This window comes from Pseudopodoces humilis, chromosome 3, assembly GCF_049639895.1.
Source record: "Pseudopodoces humilis isolate 2021_Gansu_Grassland_sample_001 chromosome 3, ASM4963989v1, whole genome shotgun sequence".
NCBI lineage: Eukaryota > Metazoa > Chordata > Aves > Passeriformes > Paridae > Pseudopodoces > Pseudopodoces humilis.
In genome coordinates, this window is record NC_142202.1 from 36927973 (window position 1) to 36951316 (window position 23344).

Below are 23344 nucleotides of genomic sequence, written 5' to 3' on the forward strand. Positions count from 1 at the left end.
GTCTGCTTTGGACTACCACAAAAGTCATCCCAAGCTTAATGTACATTAGCTGATATAAATATATTGATATTACATGTTTTATATAGATACATTTCCATATACAACTCCTTCCACTCCTGTTAAAATTGCCTCTCTTTTCAACCCCTTCTATGGAAACCTGTTCCACTCAGAGCAGTGATGAGCTTGTGCAAGGGGGTCTGGAGTGCAGGTATGTGCAGGAACAGGATCTCTGAGGTGAACAAGGATTTTCCATTATTTCTGAAGTATATTATACTCCCCATGCCTGAAACAGGTTGAAGATTTTCAACATAGAAATCAGTCTTAGAGACTGGAATTTAAGTAAGTCATACATGATACGGTCAAATAGACTGAACATGGCTTGCATGGGGGGTAGTTGCATGCCTGCTAAACAAGTTGATAAGGCTGACTTTGATACATGACCAAAGGTTCATATATTCTTTGTTGTAATGCTGTTTTCTTGTTCATGTTCCTTAGAAAGATGAACATTTCTCCAGCTTAAACTCTTGTCTCAACAAGTTGAATTTCCTTAATCTGAAGTGGCATTATTACAGATACACTTCTATTCATGACCAATAATTCACTTAGGTCCACCCAATCCATAATCTTGGTGCAGGTTCGTGTGGCACACATGGTAAATTGTTTCACAGCAACACACTGTTCGAGCCCAAGAGCTTGTTTGGAAATTTCTGGTGTTGCTAGTGGGAAGTAAAAAACCCCCAGTTTATGCAAATACATAATTGATTACCAGTGGGGAAAATTACATCAGAAAAAGTTTGCTGGATTAGGGCTTGAGTCAATTCACTATCTGGATATATAGTGATTTTTGTCCTCCAAATCCGAATAGCCATGACATTCCAGCCTTATCACGCTGTTCATAAAATAGCTTCCTTAAAAGACTAATAATAATCTCTTCCACTAAAGATGTCTTGCCTGCTTTAGCTTGCTTACTCATGTTCTGCTTTGCTGAATTCATGATCACATACTTCCTGGAACAGCTGCCACCCTTCCTAAAACTCTTGGTTTCCAGGCCCTGCCCTAATGACTGTATATTTTTATCTTAAGTAGGGATTGGGGCAGGAACTTGAATTCACATTTTTTCATCTCTTCTTGAGTGAGTGCTCTTCCCCTTAAATTACACAGTCACACTCTTGCTTACTTGATTCCTGCAGACCAAAGAAATGTCATTATTTCATGCAATATGGAATTACGCTGAGGTTCTGAGGATGGTGAATCTCCTCTGCAGTCTCAGCCAAGAGAGCGTGAGATCTGCAATCCTTCATAACTTTAAGGAGTCTTCAGAGCTCTTGGAAAAGGAATTTGGGCATCATGGCTGCACCTATGTTGTGTGGGTTTGACACATTAGGTGTGACTAAAGGATACTTAACACAGACAAGGCAGAGGATTTTTGTGTGTAGGGAGCTTCTTGATGTTACTGGCTCAGACTTTAATATCAAAAGTGCAGGAAGAGGTTACAAGCTCTAGACAGTCACCTTCTGGGGTGAGGAGGTGAGAAGTGAGAGACCAGGCTGAGAAACATACCCCTGGAGTCAGGCCATAGAAGTAAAAGGGAGCCAAGATCTGGGCTCTTAATCCTTCTCTTGGATCTAGTTCTCAGCTCATATTGCAGAACTAAAATAAGAGATGTGGCTTTCAGATTACCATATCTTAAATTCGCTTCATGTCTTTGTTTCAGAATCGTCTCCTTTTTGAATACTTGAACTGATTTAATGATATTGAATTAGAAATTGGTATAAAATTTGACCTGAGCATGGTTATCTGGTATACTAGTGCTTTTAGAAATACAGTTTACTCCTGTAAGCTTGAAAAGGACTGAGCTGTTTTGAAAACCCGACTGCAACAGCAGCCACTCTTTCAATTCTAAATACTGCAGAAAGAAAAACAAGTCCCTAAGCCTCTAAATCAGCTTTTAAATCAAGATCTTCCCAACTCCTTCACCCTTTAATTTCTTCCCCTTGCTTAACCACATTTTTTCACTTGATATTAACTTTACTATATAGCCACAGGATTTTGATTTTTTTTTTTAGAATTACTGGAGTTCAGCAGATCTGTAAGGAAATCCTGACAAGGTTCTTAAATTTGATAATTATATGCTAAGAAGTAAAGAGTTTTGGGTATCCTCTATAAATTCAAAACAATCAGGTTTTTATTAATTCAAGAAGTGTCTTTCAAGTTGCTTGGGATGGTCTGAACTGGTCACTGCAAAGATGTTACACTACCAATTAACTGGCAGGGTTTTATCTACCATGCCAAAAGTACACTGGTTGCAGTATGTGATTCTCAGCTGTTACAGCTACAGCAACTGCTCTTGTCTTGTTGCTTTTCAAATAATGGTGAATCCTTTAGCATACACGAGCTTTAAGGAATTACAGTGTTGTATCTTAACATATGAGCTTTGCAAACTTAACCAAGGGTTTTGGTTAGATTTGTTTTTCTGAAGTCCTATGGCAGTAGTGTGTTCTGTGGCTGTGGAAGTGGGATATTTGTGTAGCTGCAATCCTGTGTTACATATTCTTTCATACAATAAATATATCACTGCCAAAATAATACTAGCAAAATAAATATCAAAGTTGTTTTTTTGAAGTATTACTTATTAAAGCAGGAACTGTAAGATGCTTTTCCTCTTTTTCCTTTGATATTTTGCTTTTACGCTGCTCCTTCCCCTTTTTCAAGTTGTCTTGCTGTTCTGTATATTTTTATATACAGCACATTCTTACATTACTCTTTTTTTAAAGAAGGCATTTAACTTGTTGGCTGCAAGCTGTCTTATTGTTAGGAAGGTATGTGGCTATTAATAAAACTCACTCTGGTCCAAGAGCTTGGATATAGGAATATAGGGACTGTGGTGACACTGTTCTCATATCCTGTACTCTGTAGACTTCTTGTATCATAAACAGTTTTAGAGGTTTGCTGTTTCTTCTTGTTTGTACTAACCAGTGCATGTTTCTTAGTAGATTGCTTTGTGAGGAAGCAAAGTTTAGTCAGCCCACTGATGGTTGCTTTGTTACCTCTGAAAAAAAAGTACAAAATCTAGTCAGATGCACTAAAACCAGCCAATAATCTCTTTACTGCTCTTCTCTGTTGGAGAATTAGTATTTTAAAAAAACTCTGGCCCAAGAAGCACTCTGTGCCCGTGCTTAAAATGTTCTCTTTGCATCATTTGGAAATCTGAAACTGCCATTGTTCCACCCATCTTCCCAAGGGAAACTCAGACGTAATAGCTAGAGGTGAGAAGCTGCTTACGTATTTTGTTGTCCAGCATCTGCTGACAGAATTCCCAAAAGAAAGACACTGGATCTCTCCTGACCTCCGGGCTGTGTTTTCACTCCACCAGCCTCTTGCAGGCGTGCTTGCCTGTGAGTCGTGAGGTGCTGGTGACTTCTGCAGCTGTGAAACCATAGCTGAACCCAAGCCAGGTGTCCCTGCTTCGTGTGAGTGTGCAGGAGACTGCAATCTGCACCAGCTCCAAGGGTCACACAGCGGTCTGCCTGCGCCGTGCGTGTCTGTCACCATTTCCTAGCGTGCCACCTTCATCTGCAGCCTCTCCCTAAAGAGCAGCAGCTCTCCAAGGAATGGCAGCCGCCGCCAGGGACTGAGAAGGGCTGCTGGCCATTGGCAACTGGTCCAGCCACCCTCCTGGAGTGGGGGCTATTAACAGGTCTGTGGGGAAATAGCAGCTACATGTGAACCATTTTCTACGTTCATCAAAGGGGAAACAAAGGATTATCCCATTACAAATGCACCATAACAGCCAAGCCAGCAAAAGCAGCCAAAGCTCTGTCCTGCCCTCTGTCCTTTTAACTCTGTCTTGCTCCATCTCAGACATCCAGTTTCCCATTACTTAAGTCTCTGAAAGCCTCTTCCTGCCTTTATTGTTTTGCCAGTTGCTGCCTTCAATTTACTGCACCGATAAGTACTTCCCAGGCTGTAAAATAGGTGGTCGAGACATTTCTGAAGCCAATCTAGGTTTTGGTTGTAGTCACAGGAGGAAAGGTCAGCAGCAAAACTGCTCTCACTACACAGGGAGGCCACTCCTCACACTAGGGTAGGTATGGATTGTGAATTCATGGGGAGAGATGTGAGGGAATGTAGAGGTTTACAGGACTGAAGAAGAAAAAATGAACATGCATTTAACCTTCCCTTTTCACAAGGTGAAACCCTTGGTTTTAGTAGATGTACAGTAACTGCAGCTGTTCTTCAGTTTGGGAGGGGTCAGAAACCAGAAAGAGTGAGAAATAAAATACGATCATCATTGCTGAAAATGATACCAGGTAAGTAGGAGGTGTTGAATTCTCCCTAGTGGTTATCTGCGACTGCAGATAATGATTTTGTCTTACCTTGATATAACGTAGAGGCAGAGATGTCCAATGGAAGAGGGGGAGTGTTTTAAAATTTTAGTTTTTGGGACACTTACCTATAATCTCTACTGTTTGGGTGACCAGCACAAACCTGTAGAGCTTGGTGGGCTTGAGAAGCTCTGTATGTGTCTGCAGTTCCTGTGGCATCATTACAAAGGGTGGCACAGACCATTTCAGAGTGGCTGTCTCCCAGTGTGGGGCCCAGGAAGTTCTGTTCCATGACTAGTTAGTCTACAGTGGGAAGCAACTGGAAATTATAGAATGATATGAAGTGAAAAAGCTTTTTCTAAGGGAAAAAAATTGATTTAGAAGCTATGGGTCTATTAGACAAGAACTTGATACCCAACTTTCTGAATTTTAATGCAAGTTACATGCTCTTATGACTCTTCTTTGCCTTAAAATTGATTGAAAAGTTGTGTGAAACTAAAAGCAGCGCTGTCTTCAAAAGCTGTCATAACTCTTGGAATATTTAATAGCTTGAAAGAAGTCACTACCCAGGGACTATGCTACTACTGTAAAATTCTGGCTTAGTTAAAAATAAGATATAACAAGCATTGTGGTAGATTTTCAAGTTGAACATATGAAAAAGTCTAGGTAGATAGGGATTTCTTAGTAATCTAATTAATAAATATGATTTTTCTGGCTTGTCTTGTAGGGAACATAGCTGGTTAAGGTAAACAATAATAAAATATTAAAATATTTTGTAACAGATATATGGTAATAAATATTCGGAGGGGTTGTCTTTCAGAACTGAAGGATTGATTATTTCCCCAAATGTTTTTTTAAAGTAACTAAAGGAATTGTTTTTTACTTGGGCTGGACCAGTGTCATTATAGGCATGTAACAGTGTGATCAGTTGTGAATATAAGCCGATAAGATGTATTTTAACCCTACTAAAAAAGCAGATTTCCTCTTTAAAGATGCTCTGTGCAAGTCTGTGAATGGCAAAGATGATTTCCAAGAGTTTCTCAGAAGGCTTACAGGCAGTAGGATAACTTGCAAGAGGTATTGATGGTGTCTTGCTTGGCTTCTGAAAAAAGATCAAGTTAGAGTGTGTGAAACTTGCTGCTGTTGCTGTCCTCTCCCTCGGTGCTGGAGATCTCTAATGTGTCTGAAGCCCAAAGATTCTCAGAAGAGCTGCATCCCCTGGTGTCACACATGTTAATCAAATGTCTGATATTGGTAATTTGACTTTACTGGGAATAGCAAAATCATTTTCATGACAAATCTACTGAGAAGTATGGCTGGGAGTTTTCCTTCTTTTGAAAACAAACTAAAGTCTTCCTCAGCTCTCCCTTTTAACCTGATGCATTCTGGGCAACGCTACTGCCTTGACCCACGGGAAGTGGAAGATGTCATCAGCATAGTATATGGAACAAACCACGGATGTCTGCTTAGATTTTACTGCCATTTATTAGCTGGAGTTAAAATTACAGAGGCAAATACCAACAAAGCGAATACAGGAAACAAACACAGAAGTGGATGGGACAAACCTATGGTAGATAACAAAATCCATAAAAAGCTAGTATTGCAATTGGGAATGTGACATTTGTTGTTTTTATAAATGCATTTATTCAGCTGTCCATTATTTTAGGTGAATTGTAAGGGAGAAAACCTGGGGGTGGTGGTGGTAGAGGTGTTACATTGTCTCTGAAATCATCTTGGTTATGTTTCACAGAAAGAATGCTAAACAAAATGCTATCTAAACAGCTCAAGCATTAATCAAATGACTTTCTGATTACTGAAAGGTTTTGGTCATGTGACTGTCCATTGGCATTCCTCATGATTTCTGCAGGCTTCTCTTTTATCTGCATTGTACTCCATTTCCTAATTCATGAACTTGTACAAGACACCATGGTCTTATGTGTGTGGGTCTGAACTAACAGCTGGGTAGTCCATGTGAGTGGATTCATATATCCGCTTGGTTTCTTACCTGTGGCCCTATTAATTTAACCTCTGTTCCCATAGAAGGCTAGATGTCTAGGGCTTGGAATGGCTTAGAATACCCTTCTGTGTTGATTGGGTGACTTGTAAAAGTAAATATTAAGCTTAGTGGAGTCTTCTCTCAAAATTAAGCATAACATATTTTGAGTATTTGTAACTTGAATACTTTTGTGCTAAGGCACAAGTGTGCATCCCATAGAGGCTAGACTGGATGTAAATAGCAAGGTTTTGGCAGCAGAGAGTCTGCAGCAATGCCCCCTGTGGGAGGAGGCTAGGGGCTGCCCTGTGTCAGACACAGCCACTTCCAGCTGTCTTTCCAAGGGACCCCATACAGCTGATCCTATCAGCCAAGTTCATGGCACCTCTGGAAAAACAAATATAAGAAAAGGCAGAAAATTCTGAGGAGGGGAAAACGTGGAGACAACAAGGGAATGGATAGGAGGAGGGAAGAAGAGAGGGAATAATAAGATCAGAGGACAAGGAGGTGCTCTGTGGCAGAGCAGGAACTCCCCTGAAGAGCCTCTGGCCCATTGATAAAATCATGGAAGAGCAAGTGCACCTCTGAAGGGACTGTGGCCCACAGAGAACCCATGCTGGAGCATAGGACCAGAGTGAGAAGGGAGCAGCAGTGGAAGGAAACTGCTGAGTACAGACCCAGACCTCATGCTCTGCTGGTTGTCTCACCAAAAGATTGGCTTTAGCTAGCCACCAGCAGAGTACCTGCCCTATCCTCTTCTCAAACAGACATCCCACTCTGTTGTTGTTCCCCTTTGACCAAAAAAAAATAAAGGTGAATCAAAGCAATAGGGTGCAGACAGTTGCTGTGGTTTATTGTGTAACTACGATCTGAAAGTGTGCAACAAGGTGAATGAGAACTGGGAAGTCAGATGAGTCTGAGACCCCCATATTCCATTTCCATTCCTCCCCTGCCCACAGCAAGACTTATATCTTGCATTCACAGAGCAGTGCCACAATCTCTCCCTTGTTCTGTGTCCCTGCTCCATACAACAAACGTCACTGGTAAGCCAGATGTGCCATCCTGCAGCCAGCTGCATGTGATGGCTGAGGTCATGGCTGGGCAGAAGCAGTGGCATCAGGCTGCCTGACAGCCCAGCATCTCTGCCCTGCCCTACCCAGCACAGCTCCTGCCTGTGTCAGACCCTGCTGAAACCTGACCCCCTGTGTCACTTGCTCAGAGTTTTCTAGAAATAGAGCTGTGTGTAGTGTAATAAATAAACTGGTACAGACCAGCTACAAGAAATATGGAACTGCTGGGAGAGAGTAAACTGCAGGAAGCACAAAGTAGGCAACCTAAGATCTGAACTGACTTGAGCCCAAACAGATGTCTTGATTGCACCTGTGTAGACAAAGGTGCAGTCCCAGCTGGGATTCTTAATTACACTAATACATGTGGAGACTAATAAGAGGAAAGGGTCTTACTGTGAGAGGCTCTATTATGTCCGCAGAGTAGCAGATGACCTCTGTCCTGAAGAGCTTGCCCTGGAGATGATTAAGACAGAATAGTGGAAAAAGGTGGAGCAAGGGAAGGTACCCTTCAACTTTCTCATGAGGGTCAGGATTTCTTTTCTACTTCCTGTTCTGCATACTGCTACTGATTGAATTTCCCTGTTGAGCTGCTCCCACTTAGCACTCCTCCAGCTGCCAGGTGGAAGCTGTTTAGTGCAAGCATTCACTGGTGTGTTGCGTAGGCTTGGAGAAGAGACGATGTGGAGGGAGGTGTCTGGATTATTTAACGCCCCAAGAATATCCTAATCTTGTAAAGAATACAAGTCTTTGGTGTGTGGGCCTCTGGAAGGTTTATAGGTAAACTGAGATCCATAGAGGCGCCTCTGTATCAAGGTGGGACTTTTTTGCACGTGCCTCTATTCATTGTCTTTAAGTAGAAGGAAAATAACCCACTTTTAATAAATGGGGAAAATGTCACATGTACATTTAATTTGGCCTGGCTAAAAAGCTGCTTGAATTTAATTTAGCTGAATAAATATTAGCCTGTATGTAACATTTAAACCTATTTAAAACTGATTTATTGATTTAGCTTGCACCTGTAACCAATACAATTTGCCTGAAATCCACCTGAGAGTGCCCACACGTGGATTTGTACAGGCTTGACATTTTAATACTGCTTAAACTGCTGTAGGTTATGGGTGTAGACCTCCCCTTAGTAGCCTCCAGCGTAGAAGTGAAGTCTTTTTGGTTTTACTAATGACAGTAGCCAACACTTAAATCTTGGCTTTGTGCTGCCCACATTGTTCACATGATTTGGGGCTTTTGCATAAGATCATGAGTTTGCTGGCAGGGGATCCTGTTTCTTCTAAAAACTAATGTATTGCACCTGACCGCATCTGTCTCAAGTGCTCACAGCCTACATAGTTGTTTCAAGCAGTCTATCGAGACAGTCCACAACCAACACCATCTCAAAACTTCCAAAATGTTGACAAAAAATAGAATTACACTTCCCAAAAGTCCTAAGGAATCCCCTCTGCACAAATGAACTACGTGCATGCAGCAGTCGGGGTGATGGCAGGACTTGGAGGGAACTCTGTGTTTTGTAGTTCAGTCCATAGCAAACTTCTAACCTCTGGGCACATCACTGCAGCTGTTTCTGCTTTCCCCCTAGGGAGGAAGTGCTCATCCTGTGATAGAAATATTTTATAAAATAAAGCATGACATGCCTGACACCATGCCTTGGTTCACAGGGATATTATGGCTGTTTCTATTGCCTAAATGAAGGTGAAAAAGCTGTTGGCTTTGAGTGAGTGCTAAGGTCTATGTTGATGGTATTGCTGCCATTGTAGTCTTTACCTGTTCCTGATCATCCCCTGAACTCCCTTCCCAGCATGTGGTGGGTAACCAGCAGGACTTGCAGGGGAGACTGTTATTCCAAGTGGATACCTGTGGAGGACTGTGTGCCTCTTGTGTCCTTAACAGCCCATGTTAATCACAGTAAGACCAACTGGACTAATAATTCCATTATAAGGCAAACATTTATTTATTAGTTTCATTATACTGGGGAATCATTCCCTGAAACAGCTGTATAGCAACAAGATATTTCAGTGTTACTCTGGAAAGCAGCTGGGGGAAGAGATTCTCAAAGTTATCTTTGTTTGGAAGCCCAACTGCACTTTTGGCAATCAATTTTTTAATAACAGCCACATATTTCAAACATTTTTTATATGTAGAAAAACTCTGCTGTGTTTGCATTTTATTTTTAATTTTGTGTCTTTCTCGCACTGAACCACTGACAGCATATAGTTTGTTTAATTTATGTAGATGAAATTTAGAGTTGTATTTTACTAATCCATTTCTACAGGTGCTGGTGTGTGGTTGGATACCATTGTGGCACAGTTGTAGACAATTCCTTTATTGTTTCAGTAGAACAGCAGTGCTTAATCACACAAGTAATGATGTAATGGTTGTGGGTTTTAGAGTCTGCAGTCAAGAGATGTGAAGTCAGGTTTTGGCTCAGACCCAGTCAGCCAGTTCTTCACTTGGTGGAAAAGTTTTATTCTTCTTTAAGAAGTATCATTTTAATAAATCTCTGACCTGTAGAGGTCAGATAGGTTGTTTGGGCACTGTGATGCCAGGCTCTAGGTGTGTGCTACTTAAGTAGTTGTAAAATTGAAGAAAAACAAACCTTTTGCCCAGGGCATTATTTGTTAATTTCCGTATGGCTGCCTTTATATTGCTGTCAGTGGAAGACAGAGCTGATACGCTCCTGTGCTATATTTTACAGATGATGGGAATATCAACGAAACTTAAAATCCAGATCAAATCTCTTCCATTCCTACGTTTCATGCTCACCAATTTTCTAGGCTTAGACAGAAAATGCAATAGCTTTTCCCCGTTTAATTTTTTGAAGTGTTCACTAAAATAATTTTGAAATGGCAAATTTTTTTATTTTTCTCCTCTTGAAAGAAAACCTAGGTCAGATGAATCTGGAAGAGCTAGATAGCTGGCTTTGTGAAAATTACACCTGTTGTTTAAGCACTTAGAGAAGGACTTGAGTATGGTCAAAAAGGGAAAACATGCCCAAAGTGGGATTCCAGCAAAAGTTAAGTGTACAAAGTTGTGTGTGATCTTGAAAAACATTGCACAGCTGCTGGTTAACTATGAAAGCAAACCATGCAAATGCTCTGCTTACTTTTTTTTTTTTTTTTACTTTAAATACATAAACAGTCTCGGGAAGAAAGACTAACCCTAGGATAACCATGGCTCTTGTGGCCTGACCAGCGGGCTGGGGAGCCACACACATCTCTGCATCCCCTTGTTCTCTTCACACAACTTTGGGTTTTGGTGTTAGCCCAGCTCTAGCAGGAAGGGTTGAGGCTGCCCAGAGCTGACCTTTAAGACACCACCTGCTACACAGGCTTGAAGCCAAGGACCACTGTGTACCCACCTTCCCCTTTTCCTTAAGTGCATGCTCTGTGTCCTGTTGTGTGAAAGGATTAGTTTAGTTTCCCCTCAGTTTGTTGCAAGTAGCATCTCTGTGTGACTCCTAGAAAAACAAACGTGGTCTCTCAAGAGGGGGTTCTGCACCACCAAATTCAGAGGAGAGTGCTCTCTTCCACCTAGGAGGATAGAATAGGATCTAGTGTTTGCACCTCTCTGATCAAGTTTCTTGTTGGCTGGCATTGTGTGTGCACAGCGAAGAAACTCCCTGCTCCGTGAGCTGTGCTTACATCCTCCAGGATCCTCTTGGCTTCAGGGAAAAGTGTCATGTCTAAATCCATTGCTGGATGGGACCAGAAAGAACCTGGCTGTAAGAACACATCTGAAAACAGCACTACAGAATCATTGGGTTGTTTAGGTTGGAAAAGACCGCTTTAAGATCATCAAATCCAACCATCAACAATCACTGCCAAGTCTGTCACCAAACAGTGTCCCCAAGTGCCTCATCTATAAATCTTTTACATGCCTCCTGGGATGGTGACTCAACCACTTCCCTGGGCAGCCTGTGCTTGACCACCCTTCCAGTGAAGAAGTTTGCCCTAATATCCAATCTAAATTTCTCCCCTGGTGGAACTTGAGACCATTTCCTCTTATTCTGTTGCTTGTTTCCTGGGAGAAGACCCCTGACCCCCAGCTGCTACAAGCTCCTTCCAGGCAGCTGTAGAGAGTGGTAAGGTCTGCCCTCTACCTTTTTTCAGACTAAACAATGCCAGCTCTCTCAGCTGCTCCTCATAGGACTTGCATCTTTGGCTGAATAGAATATTTTGAAGCTCTTCCAAACAAAACATTGCTGCACACTTCAAACAGGCTCAGCACTGCAGGACTCTGAGGCTGTGTCTGTAGAGAAGTGTGCAGTGCAGGACACTTCTCCAGGTGCTGGGATGCAGTGCAGTGTGCTGCTAGAGCACCCCTGACCAGTCAGAGGTGTCATAAATGGATAGGAGGTGTAGGTGGGAGCTAGCACAGGCCAGCAACGAGCAGCTTACATATGCCAAGTCTGCTTGGGAGGTTGAGGTACTTCACTGATGGAGCTGCAGGCCAATCTGGCCACGATCAGCTCAGCAGTGCAGATCTACCCGGAATGAGAAGGGATTTCTCCTCTTTCTGGGAGCTTGTGTCAGGATGTGCTGGCCCTGCCTTTTGCTGGAGAAGGAGCACCAGCAGGGCCAGCAAAGCTGCCACTGCCTGGTGTCCCTTGGGTGGCTGGACCACAGTGATATTTGCAGGGCTGCAAGCAGAGACACAGCTCAGTGTGTCGCTGTGCTCATTGTAGCACTGGCCGGTGGGAAGGGGGTCAGGGTGGCTTTGTAAGAAGGGTAAAGAATGCCAGTCCTACCAGGATGGGTTTGCAGTGCGACATCTGTGATAGGGTGGGTTTGAAAATCTTGGTATTTGTGGGTGAATTAAAGCAGGCATATAGTTCATCACTGCTTTGCATGACCAGCTTTAAAAAGTTGGTGTTACGGGCAATGACTTCCGAAAATGAATTTCCCAAATTCCTGTGTTGTTTCACTTCAAGGACTCTTGGCTTTTTTCTTTTTCTAGATAAGTTGCTGGATGCACTTGTTTGTCACATTTCAAACACTTGGTGTGATCAGGCAGTAGTGGGGCTTAGTCATGATAGATTATAAAATACTGACTTGTTCTTTGAATATGACCTGTAAAATTACTTCTGAAAACTTTTAACAGAGAATTCTGTGCATCTTCAGGTAAATGGATATTTGATATTTAAATGTATACTAGATGTATAATAAAATTTAGAAGTTTCTGTAGGTGTTCATCTCTGTGACTGCCCAGCTACTGTGGGAAAATTTATTTCATTTTAAAAAGCTGATCTTAAGGTCCTTTGAAAAATTGCCACCTAGATTAATGTTTGCTATGAAGCTCATTAAACACTTTATGTGGTCTGTGCCAATTAAAACCATTAGCACTATCACGAACCAGTAACCTCAGGGGCAAAAAATGGTTATGCTTAAAAACATAAAAGCAGGGTTATTAACAAAAAGTGACTTATCAAGTGTAAATAGAATGACTTGAACAAAATGTGCGTCATTGTACATGCAGGACCTCATTTACCATCTGTTTTCTGTTTTATGACCCTAGCTATGGATTTATTTTGTGCTAGTGGACAAACAGTTGGACAGTGCTTAGAAACACAAGCTGAAATGTAGGGAAAGCTTATGGCAATCTTTCACATGCTCTGTAACGTGGGGAAAAAGGCATTTTATCAAAAAGATGAGTTGAACTGTAAGCATTACATCCTGATAATTCTTCAAAATGTCATATAATTATGATTTCTTTTACTTTCTTCAGATATTCATTGAAGTCCAGCTAAGAATGCAACCAACAAAATAAAGTGAAAAAGCTGGGCATTTGAAGAAGCATCCTTCTACTTGGTGAAAATGTCTCTTATTTTTTGACAACGATTAAAAGACAATGGGGTCAAACACTCTTGGAAAGGCTGCAACATTAGATGAGCTTTTGAACACTTGTATTGAAATGTTTGGTATGCTCTTTCAATATTTTTTTTTTGTTGTTATTAAAATTAATCTTTTAATATCAATACTGCTGTTCTCTGGTTTAGCCAGTCTTTCTCTTGGCTAAAAACATTTCTGTTCTGTAAATTTTTCCACTTTTCAATTTGGCACAGAATCATGGAAGCCAAAATTTTAATCACATGCATACTGTATTAAATTTTCATAATACAGATGATACACAATTGTGGGTATGGTGGTTTTTAAAATGCTGGCCTTTACCAAGAGAAATGTTTAGATGAATTATTCAAGGAGTTATTTCTGGCATTGATCTTTGTCTTGAGTGGTTACACAGCTGTGGTTTTGACCAGTCATTTTTTTAAAGGTTTTCCAAATCATCATGCAATAATTGGCAAGAATATGACCTAAGGCTCATGTAATCTTTTTACTCTTATTAAAATGTGATGTTCCAGGTCAGAGGGAAAGAAGTGATGAAAAAGACCTTGATCCATAACACCATTAATCATGGCATATATCACATTGCAGTCAAGTTAGTTCATGGATGGGCTTAAGTATTTTCAAATGGGGCTTTGATTCACAAAGCTGCGTTTAGATTCCCTGGAGATGCAGGACAGATTTTAATTGGAATGAAGAACTAATTTTTTTTTGCCACGTGGAGAGAAACAAGTGTCTAAATGTGAGATTGAACAATTGATGGGTGGACAGACCTTGCTACCAGCTGCAGTGAATCCCATACATTCATTTCTGTAGGCTACCATCAAACTTGTTGCTCCAGAACTTAATTAAAGTATTAGCAGAGCCCATGCACTCATTGTCTGTTGGAAATAGTGTGTCTCTTCTTGTAACACACTCTCTTGACAAACGAAGTCCATGTGTGGCTCTTGTCTCATACATCATATCTTCTACTGTCTTCTTAAAAAGTGTCAGACAGAGAATAATCTAACATTGCAGATGCTGGGGATAGTCAGCCAGTCTGCCAGGGAATAACTCTGTGTAGTTTCAATGGCTAAACTGCCAAGACACAAGGGTCTCTCTTAGGCAGCTGGAGACGTGACCTTGGGCACAGATGTGAGGTGCTGCTTTAACATTGAATTCCTTGAAGCAGATCCACTTTTTAAAAGAATTTAACTGCTAACTTAAAGCTATAAATCTGCAATAAAATAAATATTGGAAGTAGTTGTACATAAATTATCTTCCCACCCTCTTGATGGACTAATTTTAGATTTGTCCCTTAGATTACTGGCACTGTCTTTATGTAAAGTTTAGCACAGTGCTGCCCATGCCCTATTTTTTTTAGCTGTGGCCTGTTATCTGCACTGGTTTGGACTTTTTCCTCTGTTTAAATAGCTGCATTCCAGCAAGTTACTGTTTAAGGGGCATTTTTGTGCTCTGGTGCTCTTTCCTACCTTTGTGTTAGATAACAAGCCAACATTTCCACTTTTGATCCTTTCTGTCTGTGCTTGAAGAATAAAATCTCCTCTCTTTTACGATGGGGCTAACTCATTGTTTCCCTTTTGCAGATGACAAAGGCAACCCCTGCTCCAGCCACTTGCCAAGAACCTTTCTTTTAATGCATCGGTGGTATCTGCCTTCGACAGAGCTGGCTGGCAAGCTTCTGTCCACATATCCTTTCGCAAAGTGCTGCAAATTGGCATTGCAGTGTCAAAAGCAGATGGTTTTCCTGACTGCTTGTAAAAATGTGCCAATTAAATTAGTGACAAACAAGGTTTAGGGGTGAATTTTTCTTCAACCTTAAAGGTGGAAGTTTGTGAGCTTCTTTATGCGCACATAAAGACTTTGTGGGCTTTCTCCATATGTACAAGAATACTGACTTTGCATCAGCCTTGAATAACTGCAAATATGAGGCCAAGATAACTTTTCAAGTGTATCACAGCAGGTTGACCTTTGACTGATGAATTTCCAGCCATATCTCAGCACCTATATGTCATTTATACCTCTTAATTCAGTAATCATAGCTGTTATCATGTTTAGTTAGCCAGAGCTGACAAGGAGCCTTTCAGCAGAATATTCAGAATTGTAGAATAGAGGCATTTTTGATAGGGGGGACAAAAAGGGGGAAGCCATAAGGAAATAGTCTCTCTTCCCTATGATGCTCTGAATGAAATATCAAAGGCTTAATGTGGTTATGTCTAGAAGAAAAGTTTGATACTTTTTTAAATTCAACCAGTCTAGTATCAGCCTCCAGTGAACAAAAACAGCGCTGCTGAATCAAGGCACACAAAGCTTTCTTTAGCTGACGTACTTACAGAGATGCCGATGGGGAGAACTGCAATGAATTCAGATTGAAAATCTGCTACTTCATGAGGTAAATGCACTTCTGGTCCTCTAGCATTTCAGTTTATGGTTCTGTTAATGCCATCAATGTAATTTTATTTGTTTTTTTTTACTTGGTCTCCATTCTACAATGAAGACTGAATTTCTGTGTGTTTAAAACAATTAAGTTGAGCCACCCAGCTTTTAAGACACTTAATTGCATCAAGCTAAAAAGTTGATGGAAAATTTGGGTTATGATTTATCTGGCTAATGAGTGTTATGATTTATCAGCCTCTCAGAGGGCGACAAGTTCAGTGCCACACAGAGGACAGACGCATTTTGCTTCCAAGATGTAACTTAGTGTGGGAGCAGAAAACTGTCTCTGTGCTGTGGACCTCAGTTCATGCAATCCCTTGCAATCCCTACATAGTTTATGGTGACAGGAGTGTGCTAGCAATGAAGTAGTTACTCATTGGGTGCATTCCAAACCTGGCACCAGCTGCTCCGACCTTGTTTCCATGGGAAAGCTTTCATGTGTTGGGCTGTTCTTACATAGGGACATTTCCCTGTAAAAGAGAAAGCATTAATTTTTAAGTAATCATTATTTAACTTGCTTCACACAAACAAATGTTTTTCCCTCCTTCCTCCATGGAAGTTACATGGCTGAGAAGAAAGGTGAGGGGGGTTACTGAAGTCAGGACTGACAAAGCCTTTTCCACTCCCCCTCACATAGAGGAGGGGGCTTACATGGTTTACATGTGAGCTCCTGTGGATTACATCCGCTTTACACGGTTATCGTGGTGCAGCTGCCGCTCAAATGCACATTTGCACTTTCAAGTTGTCTCTCTTGGACAGGGACTACGTGCAAGTGTCACCTGAGTGTCCTGGAAGCCTGAGTCAGGACACCGTGTGTGCCTTTTGTGGGTGTCACCTGAGACAGCACTTTAATTTTGCGTTTCAATAGAATGCCAATTTGTTGTGCTGTTGTGAGTTGAGAAAAAAAAATTTAAAAGATAAACTGGCTTTTGCCACTTCAATTACAGAAGAAAAGGCTGAGTTCACTCTGGCTAAAGAACAGTGGATCTGAAAGAAGTCCTATTAAAAAAAAATGCTTGTAAAATATATGCAGCCATTGAACATTATACCCGAGTCTCTGGGCATCTCTTGACTGCTGTCTATGGATTTCAGATACTGGATTTTGGAATTTCCTGCAGAGTTTAACTTGGATCTTGGGCTGATTCGTTTGACTGAAGAGTTTCAAGAAGTAGCCAGCCAGCTTGGATATGAGGATCACATCCATCTTATCGATATCTCCAGCATGTAAGGATGTCATGTCAAGGATGTCTTTGTGTCTGAAACAGCAGAATTCTAGTTCTGTACAAAATATAAAAATATTAAGTCCCATCTTGATTTTGAGAGAGCAAAAAAAGCACTTGCAAAATTGTCTTTAAATTTGAAGCTACTGGAAATTTGAAGTTATAGTTACACAGTAAAGATTTCTATCTGTATGTAAATTTTTCATATAAACAGGAAATAAATTATTTTTCTGACAAAGCAAGTGCCAATTAAGTGATTAGTATTACTTTTTTCTACAAGTTTTCATGCAAAATAACAAGCAATGTAGTGACTGGTATGCTGTGTAAATCTTAGATCATCTCAGGGAAGCTTTCTTGTCCTCTCATCAGTAATCTGTTAGTTTTTTGCAATATTTTCTATTATTTAACTGGAGAATTTTTAGTATTCATGTATGTTGATTACATAGTTGCATTACATCAAAATAATTACCACTACTCTTTCCTTGACAAGCTGGAATGAAAGTAACCTTCTAAACATCACCAGACATGTTTTTGCATCTCATCTGATACTGTAGATTTTCTTTTAAAATGTGGTTTATGCACAGTACTTGGCTGTCTCTGTTGTTCCATTACTTCAGGGACCTGTGGACTTACAGAGGAAAAATCAATCCTTGATGTTATTCAAGTATGTCTTTATTCTGTATCAGAATTTGTTGTGAACTGTTCTTGTATTTCCAAAGCATCCTTAATTATGGCTTCCTCTATCATGGGGAAGAATGTGTCATCTTTTTGTTGTGATAGACACCTGCTATTATTTATCACTTGGAGTAGTGCACCCAAAACTCCTATCTTCTCTTGCACTCTTGAGCAGGTCTTATTCTAAATGTTTGTCATGTGCTGGATGTCATAGACCAGAAGTCTCATGGTCCTTCTGTGATCAATTTTACACGATACATTCCAACTGTTGGCTATGCTGACACACACCCAAACAGAACTGGGACTTATTCCTATTCTCTTGCAGTCCTTCTTATGACTGGATGAGAAGAGTTACACAGAGGAAGAAGATTTCCAAGAAAGGAAAAGCCTGCCTACTGTTTGACCATCTGGAGCCCATCGAGCTAGCTGAACATCTCACTTTTCTGGAGCACAAATCTTTTAGGAGAATTTCTGTAAGAAGCCCACAACTTTGCCACTTGCAATTGGGAGCCTGTCTTTAAAGACTGTTAACATGGTTTCACATTTATGACTTTTTCCTCAACTTTTCAATGTAGTGAATCTTTGCATTCTCTCATATGATATACATAGCCACGCACTTCCTTGACCTCTCTGTTCCTGATGATTTTTGACACTGAGGGAAGTTCAGGCACAGTTGTTTCTTTTCTCAGAGGATTGTACAAAGACAAGAGGCAAAAGTGGATGAAAACTAAAGTCAAAGCTAAAACAAAACAAATTAGTAAGACAAATGCCAAAAGAAATGCTGATTTCTGCTGGCAAATATCCATATGAAAGGGTCACATGATGTTACTGTATCAGGTGGCAAATGGAAGCAGTAAGTTCTCAAGATGACAAATGAGACTTTTTTTAGTGTTTAGGAGCATGAGAGAAATCAAACTCTCAAACTAAGAAAAATGTATGAGGGTATTTTTTTGTTTCAAGGAAGGAAGGAAAAAGAGATCAATGAGGAGCTGAGACCAGTCTAAATAGAATCACTTTTGATGTTGCTTAATAATGTTCTAGTGTAGTCTAGAGTAACTTCAAATCATAGGAAAACACCCTACTGTGATCTGTGCAATGCTAACCTCAAAGAAGGAGGGAAGGACAAGAAAAAAGGCATGGGTTTCTAATTAGATTTAAGATGCATTTGAAGTCCTTTGGGGATTCCAGGAAGAAAACTCAAACCTGCAATGAATTTTCTTTTTTTTTGCTTCTCTGTTAATTCTTCAGCTTGAATTCTGCTATCACAGATGATTCTCTACAGCCAGTGAGAGCTAATTAATCTTATACTACCTGTTCTCACAAAGATACGTAATTGTAGAATATGATTGGTCTGAATTCTCTCTTTGGTTTTACCTGCTTAATAAAATGGGGGAGAAGGGAGGGGCAGTGTTAACTATAACAAAAAAAAAATATTTTGAACACTGAAATACAGTTTGTCTGCAGCTAGGAGACAAACATCTGCTGTGTTAGAGTATATACCCTTGTATGTTTTTCTAGCAGGCTGGTTTTGATCAGCTAAACCCATCGTGTCTGGCATCACTAGCAACTCCCTACACAACCTAAAATTATGCCATAAGTTACTGAAAGCCTCCCTTTAAGGGACAGCTGAAAACTGCTTTTCAAACATTTAGGGAAGTTTAATTTTTGGGATCCTGTGGAGTACCATGGCTTGAAGGTGTCAAATGTAACTACACAGAATAAAATGTGTTGTGTAAATTATAGGAAAGATGGGAGTAGCAATCACACTCATCTTGAAGGCTTCTGTATTTCCTAACACAACAACAAGTTGTAAGTTGACATTTAAGGAAAAGCCACACCAAAAAACCAGCAGAAAAGATTTTAAGGAAGAGCTGTTGTACAGCAGGGTCTGCTGACCCTGAGTCATGGTCACTTTCTAAACAAGAGAAGCTTTAAAAAGAAAAGTATCAAAGTTTCAAGTTGATTCTCCAGTTTGTCCACTGTTTTTCTCCGTTTTTCACTGTGTCTTTTCTCTTAGTTCACAGACTACCAAAGCTATGTGATCCATGGCTGCTTGGAAAACAATCCTACTTTGGAGAGATCTATTGCTCTATTTAATGGTATCTCTAAATGGGTCCAGCTCATGGTTCTCAGCAAACCAACACCCCAGCAAAGAGCAGAAGTGATCACAAAGTTTATCAATGTTGCACAGGTAAGTCTTGCAGATGAGTCTTTTTCTTCCAGTACAAAGCAGGAATATACATGGAGATTACAGTAAACAAATTAGCTGATGCTCTTTGTGTTATTTCCTCAGTGCTGTTCAACAGCACTGGAGGATATTTCTGGTTCAGGTGTGGTGCGCCTGCATTTTTTAACTAGCAGACTTAACTTTCTAATAATTTTTATTTGTTGTGTTCCAGTTGGCAACTGTCACAATTGTGTGTTTCTTCTGGAGCTAAGCTAATTAAAAAATGAAATGTTGAAACATTCTGTTATCTGCCCTGGTTTAGTGATTTCTGCTTTAGCCATGATGGGTCTTCTCCTTTAACTTGTGTGTGACATTGGGTAGCTGCTACTTGTTTTTCATTAATTTTTAATTATGCATGTTTAATCTCTCCTGCAGAAGCTCCTTCACCTCCAGAACTTCAACACACTGATGGCAGTTGTGGGAGGTCTAAGCCACAGCTCTATTTCTCGCCTGAAAGAGACTCATTCTCATCTGTCCTCAGAAGTCACAAAGGTATGATGGACTCCAGAATACAGACATATTGAGGTGAATGTCACCTCTTTTCTGTCTGATGAGCTCTGCAGTGCAGGTGTCTCACCAGCACAGTATTTGGTTCATGGCAGAGCATCCTGAAAGGCACTTGGTTGCACTCCTCCCAGTGGAGCAGGATAAGCTCACAGAGATCCCCTGGCTGATTGCCTGTGCCAGAGAGAAAATTAACACTCTCGACACCTTGACAAGAGCTGTGCTCATTTAAAACAGATTAAGGAAATGCAATGAATGCTTTCACAGGGACTTGCTTCTCTGGCTGTTTGTAGGACTGGAACGAAATGACAGAGCTGGTCTCTTCCAATGGAAACTACTGCAACTACCGCAAGGCATTTGCTGACTGTGTTGGCTTCAAAATTCCTATTTTAGGAGTCCATTTGAAAGACTTGATTGCTGTCCATGTCATTTTTCCTGATTGGATAGATGAGAACAAAGTTAACATAGTGAAAATGCAGCAGCTTTCCATCACCTTGAGTGAACTGGTTTCCCTGCAAACTGCTTCTCATCATTTAGAGCCTAATTTGGATTTAATTAACCTGCTAACCGTAAGTATTGAACACGTTTCAATTCACTGCTGTGATTCAAATGTTGAGTGTCATTAGGAATACTCATATCTATAAAGTTAAGTGCATATTGTTATCTCAGCTTTGAAAAAGAAAAGGGAAAAAAAAATCCAAAACAGAAACAAGTTCACATGAGGTGTTAAGAAAGTCAAAGAGTTTTACTACAGTTGTATGTGAGGGCTGGAAGCAGCAACAGGATTGTTATAAGTTACCTCATTTAAGAATGACAGATGGAGGGCTGTATTTATGTTAGGAGTAGTAAAATCTCAGTTCTGACTACCTAGAATGGAGGCTTATGTCTCCTCTGGAATGACTGGCTGACATGCTGGCATCAACACACAAGAGAAATTCCAGCTTGAGCATCATTCTTTTTTTGTTCCCCTGTGCTTTCCATGTGACATAGTACCCTTCCTATCCAGTAAATAAAAATGTGATGGATTTATACTGGGACTGATCAGGTACAGAGTTTTACACTAAGGAAGCTGACAAATATGAGCCTGAGCTTGGGCAAACCAAGCTGGTGTGGATATACCTATGGCTTCATTTCAGTGAGGACTGGGAAAGTTTGGGGAAATTGGAAAATGTTCTTCAGTTGTGCCCTGTGTGGAACAACCTGGGAACAAGTCATAATCCTGATTACTGGGTCAGGAAAGAGCAGGCACAGATGCTGACCCCTGCAACAATCCTTTAACTTAAATTTTGAACTATAAAGGTATTACTATCTTGTTTTGCTCTTGTAGGGACTGGGAGCTGCTTTCTTGTGACACTCTTTCCCTTCCTGGTCATTTCTTGCAAGCTTGTCTTTGAATAGGGGGAAGCGGAACCTCAGGCTTTAGGGAATTGAGCAATGAAAAAGTGAGTCCAAAAGGGTAGAAATTAGACAATGTGAAGTGAGAGATGGAAGCTGAACTGCTGCTACCACTTTCATTAGCTGTTCTGTCTTCTTGGTGGTAGCCTGTTTTCCAAAAGGAGCAGAAAGCTAAGGATTCTTTTAAGACTTTGCAGGTCTTCATATAGTCATCATTGTATCAGCCTGAGCTCACATAGCATATCTGTTTTTCAATTTTTAAAAAATATTTTCCTTGTTTTCTTTGTTTTCAGCAAAATGACAGATTCTATTTGTATTTTTGTATTTCTTTCAGTGTACACCATTTACTAGGAGAAGTAATTGAGTACATGATGAGTACTTTCTCACGATATTCTGATGCATTCATTCATAATATAACTCTGATGACTTCGTTACAGTTGAGCTAAGCTGATTGTAAAAAAATGAAGTTGCATTCTGCAATGTTGATTCCAGACCTGATCAAGGGTTATAAATAAGGTAGACAGGTGTAGGTAACCTTAAACCTTTCTGGGGTAATTCTGTCTTCACATCAGTCACAGGAAGTGAAGCTGTGGACCAAGAGCGTTTGATAGTGTGAGAGTATTGACTTAAAATGGCGACTTCTGGAAAGGGAAAAACCAACAAATTTCTACCAAAAGTTCCCAGACTGGAATTTTGATACATACCACAATATGTATATTCTCATTTTTCTTCCTGTATGTAGATTTTTTCCTTACCTGTGTATAAGAATACAATACTTTTTTTTTTATTATTTTAGTCTCTTAAATAGTAATAATGGACTTACATTGTTGATTAAATATTTCTGTCTGTCTTTTTGTTGAAAAGAAAGTTTTCAATTTCTTTTGGGTCTGGCTCCAGAGAAAGAGGAGAAGAAAAGGGTTGCAACCCAAAGCTGACAAGAACTGACAGCTAAAACCAGTTGACCTTGCTATGTGCAAATGGTCTTTTAGCAGATTTAGCCTCCCCTGCTGCCTACATCATCTTCAGTTTTCAGAGCATGAAGAATTAACCATTCCTTTTATTGCTGGGTCTTATCTCTCTAATGTCAACTGTAAAAATTTTTCCATCTTTACTTTATTTAGAGAAACTCCCCTTCAAATCTAGTAAATGTATATAAATGTATAGAATGCTTTCCAGCTGTGTGTGGATTGGCTGACCCAACCATTTGTTCCCTTCTGCTGTTTTCCCATTGAGCAGCTTCTATCTGGACAAGCTTTCAGTTGGTCTGCTGTCCTGATAAGGAATGTGTAAATCTCTTGCCTGGCCTCCCTCCCTTGCAGTGCTGCCTTTTACACAACACTTAGCAAGTGCCTGGCCTGTGCTTGCTTGTCAAGTGAATCACTGGGTACTGCTTTGCTAGTCCAACAACTTGCACAAAAAGATAAAATGGGCATTTCATGGGCATGTGGGAATGAGGCCTGTTTTTTCTCTTCCTCAGTGGTAGAGTCCTGTTTGCTCTAACAGGGAGATGATGCCTTTCGAGTGGCTTGGAAATGGTGATGTTTGGGGAGACTTTGATAAGAGCTATAAAGTGAGAACTTAGGTTAAATGTTTGGGTGAGACGTGGCTAGTAAACTTCAGGCCAATTGCTCAAGGGGCTTACAGGCA

At 40.5% G+C, this 23344-nt stretch overlaps 1 protein-coding gene across 6 annotated transcripts in view; it reads left to right on the forward strand.

Moving 5' to 3' along the window:
- RASGRP3 (RAS guanyl releasing protein 3) overlaps positions 1 to 23344 on the forward strand; it is a 58628-nt gene that overhangs the window by 17239 nt on the left and 18045 nt on the right. For 3 of the 6 annotated variants that reach the window (XM_088053572.1, XM_088053576.1, XM_088053571.1), the window contains exons 2-9: positions 13125 to 13317; positions 14827 to 14927; positions 15568 to 15632; positions 16769 to 16900; positions 17897 to 18044; positions 19589 to 19762; positions 20174 to 20290; positions 20596 to 20871. In XM_088053572.1, coding sequence (XP_087909698.1) covers positions 13248 to 13317; positions 14827 to 14927; positions 15568 to 15632; positions 16769 to 16900; positions 17897 to 18044; positions 19589 to 19762; positions 20174 to 20290; positions 20596 to 20871 — 1083 coding nt within the window. In that variant the 5' untranslated portion in view covers positions 13125 to 13247. Of the gene's footprint in view, positions 1 to 7790; positions 7914 to 8107; positions 8202 to 13124; positions 13318 to 14826; positions 14928 to 15567; positions 15633 to 16768; positions 16901 to 17896; positions 18045 to 19588; positions 19763 to 20173; positions 20291 to 20595; positions 20872 to 23344 lie in introns of those variants that run through there. The other 3 variants (XM_088053575.1, XM_088053573.1, XM_088053574.1) reach the window with 3 other exon arrangements.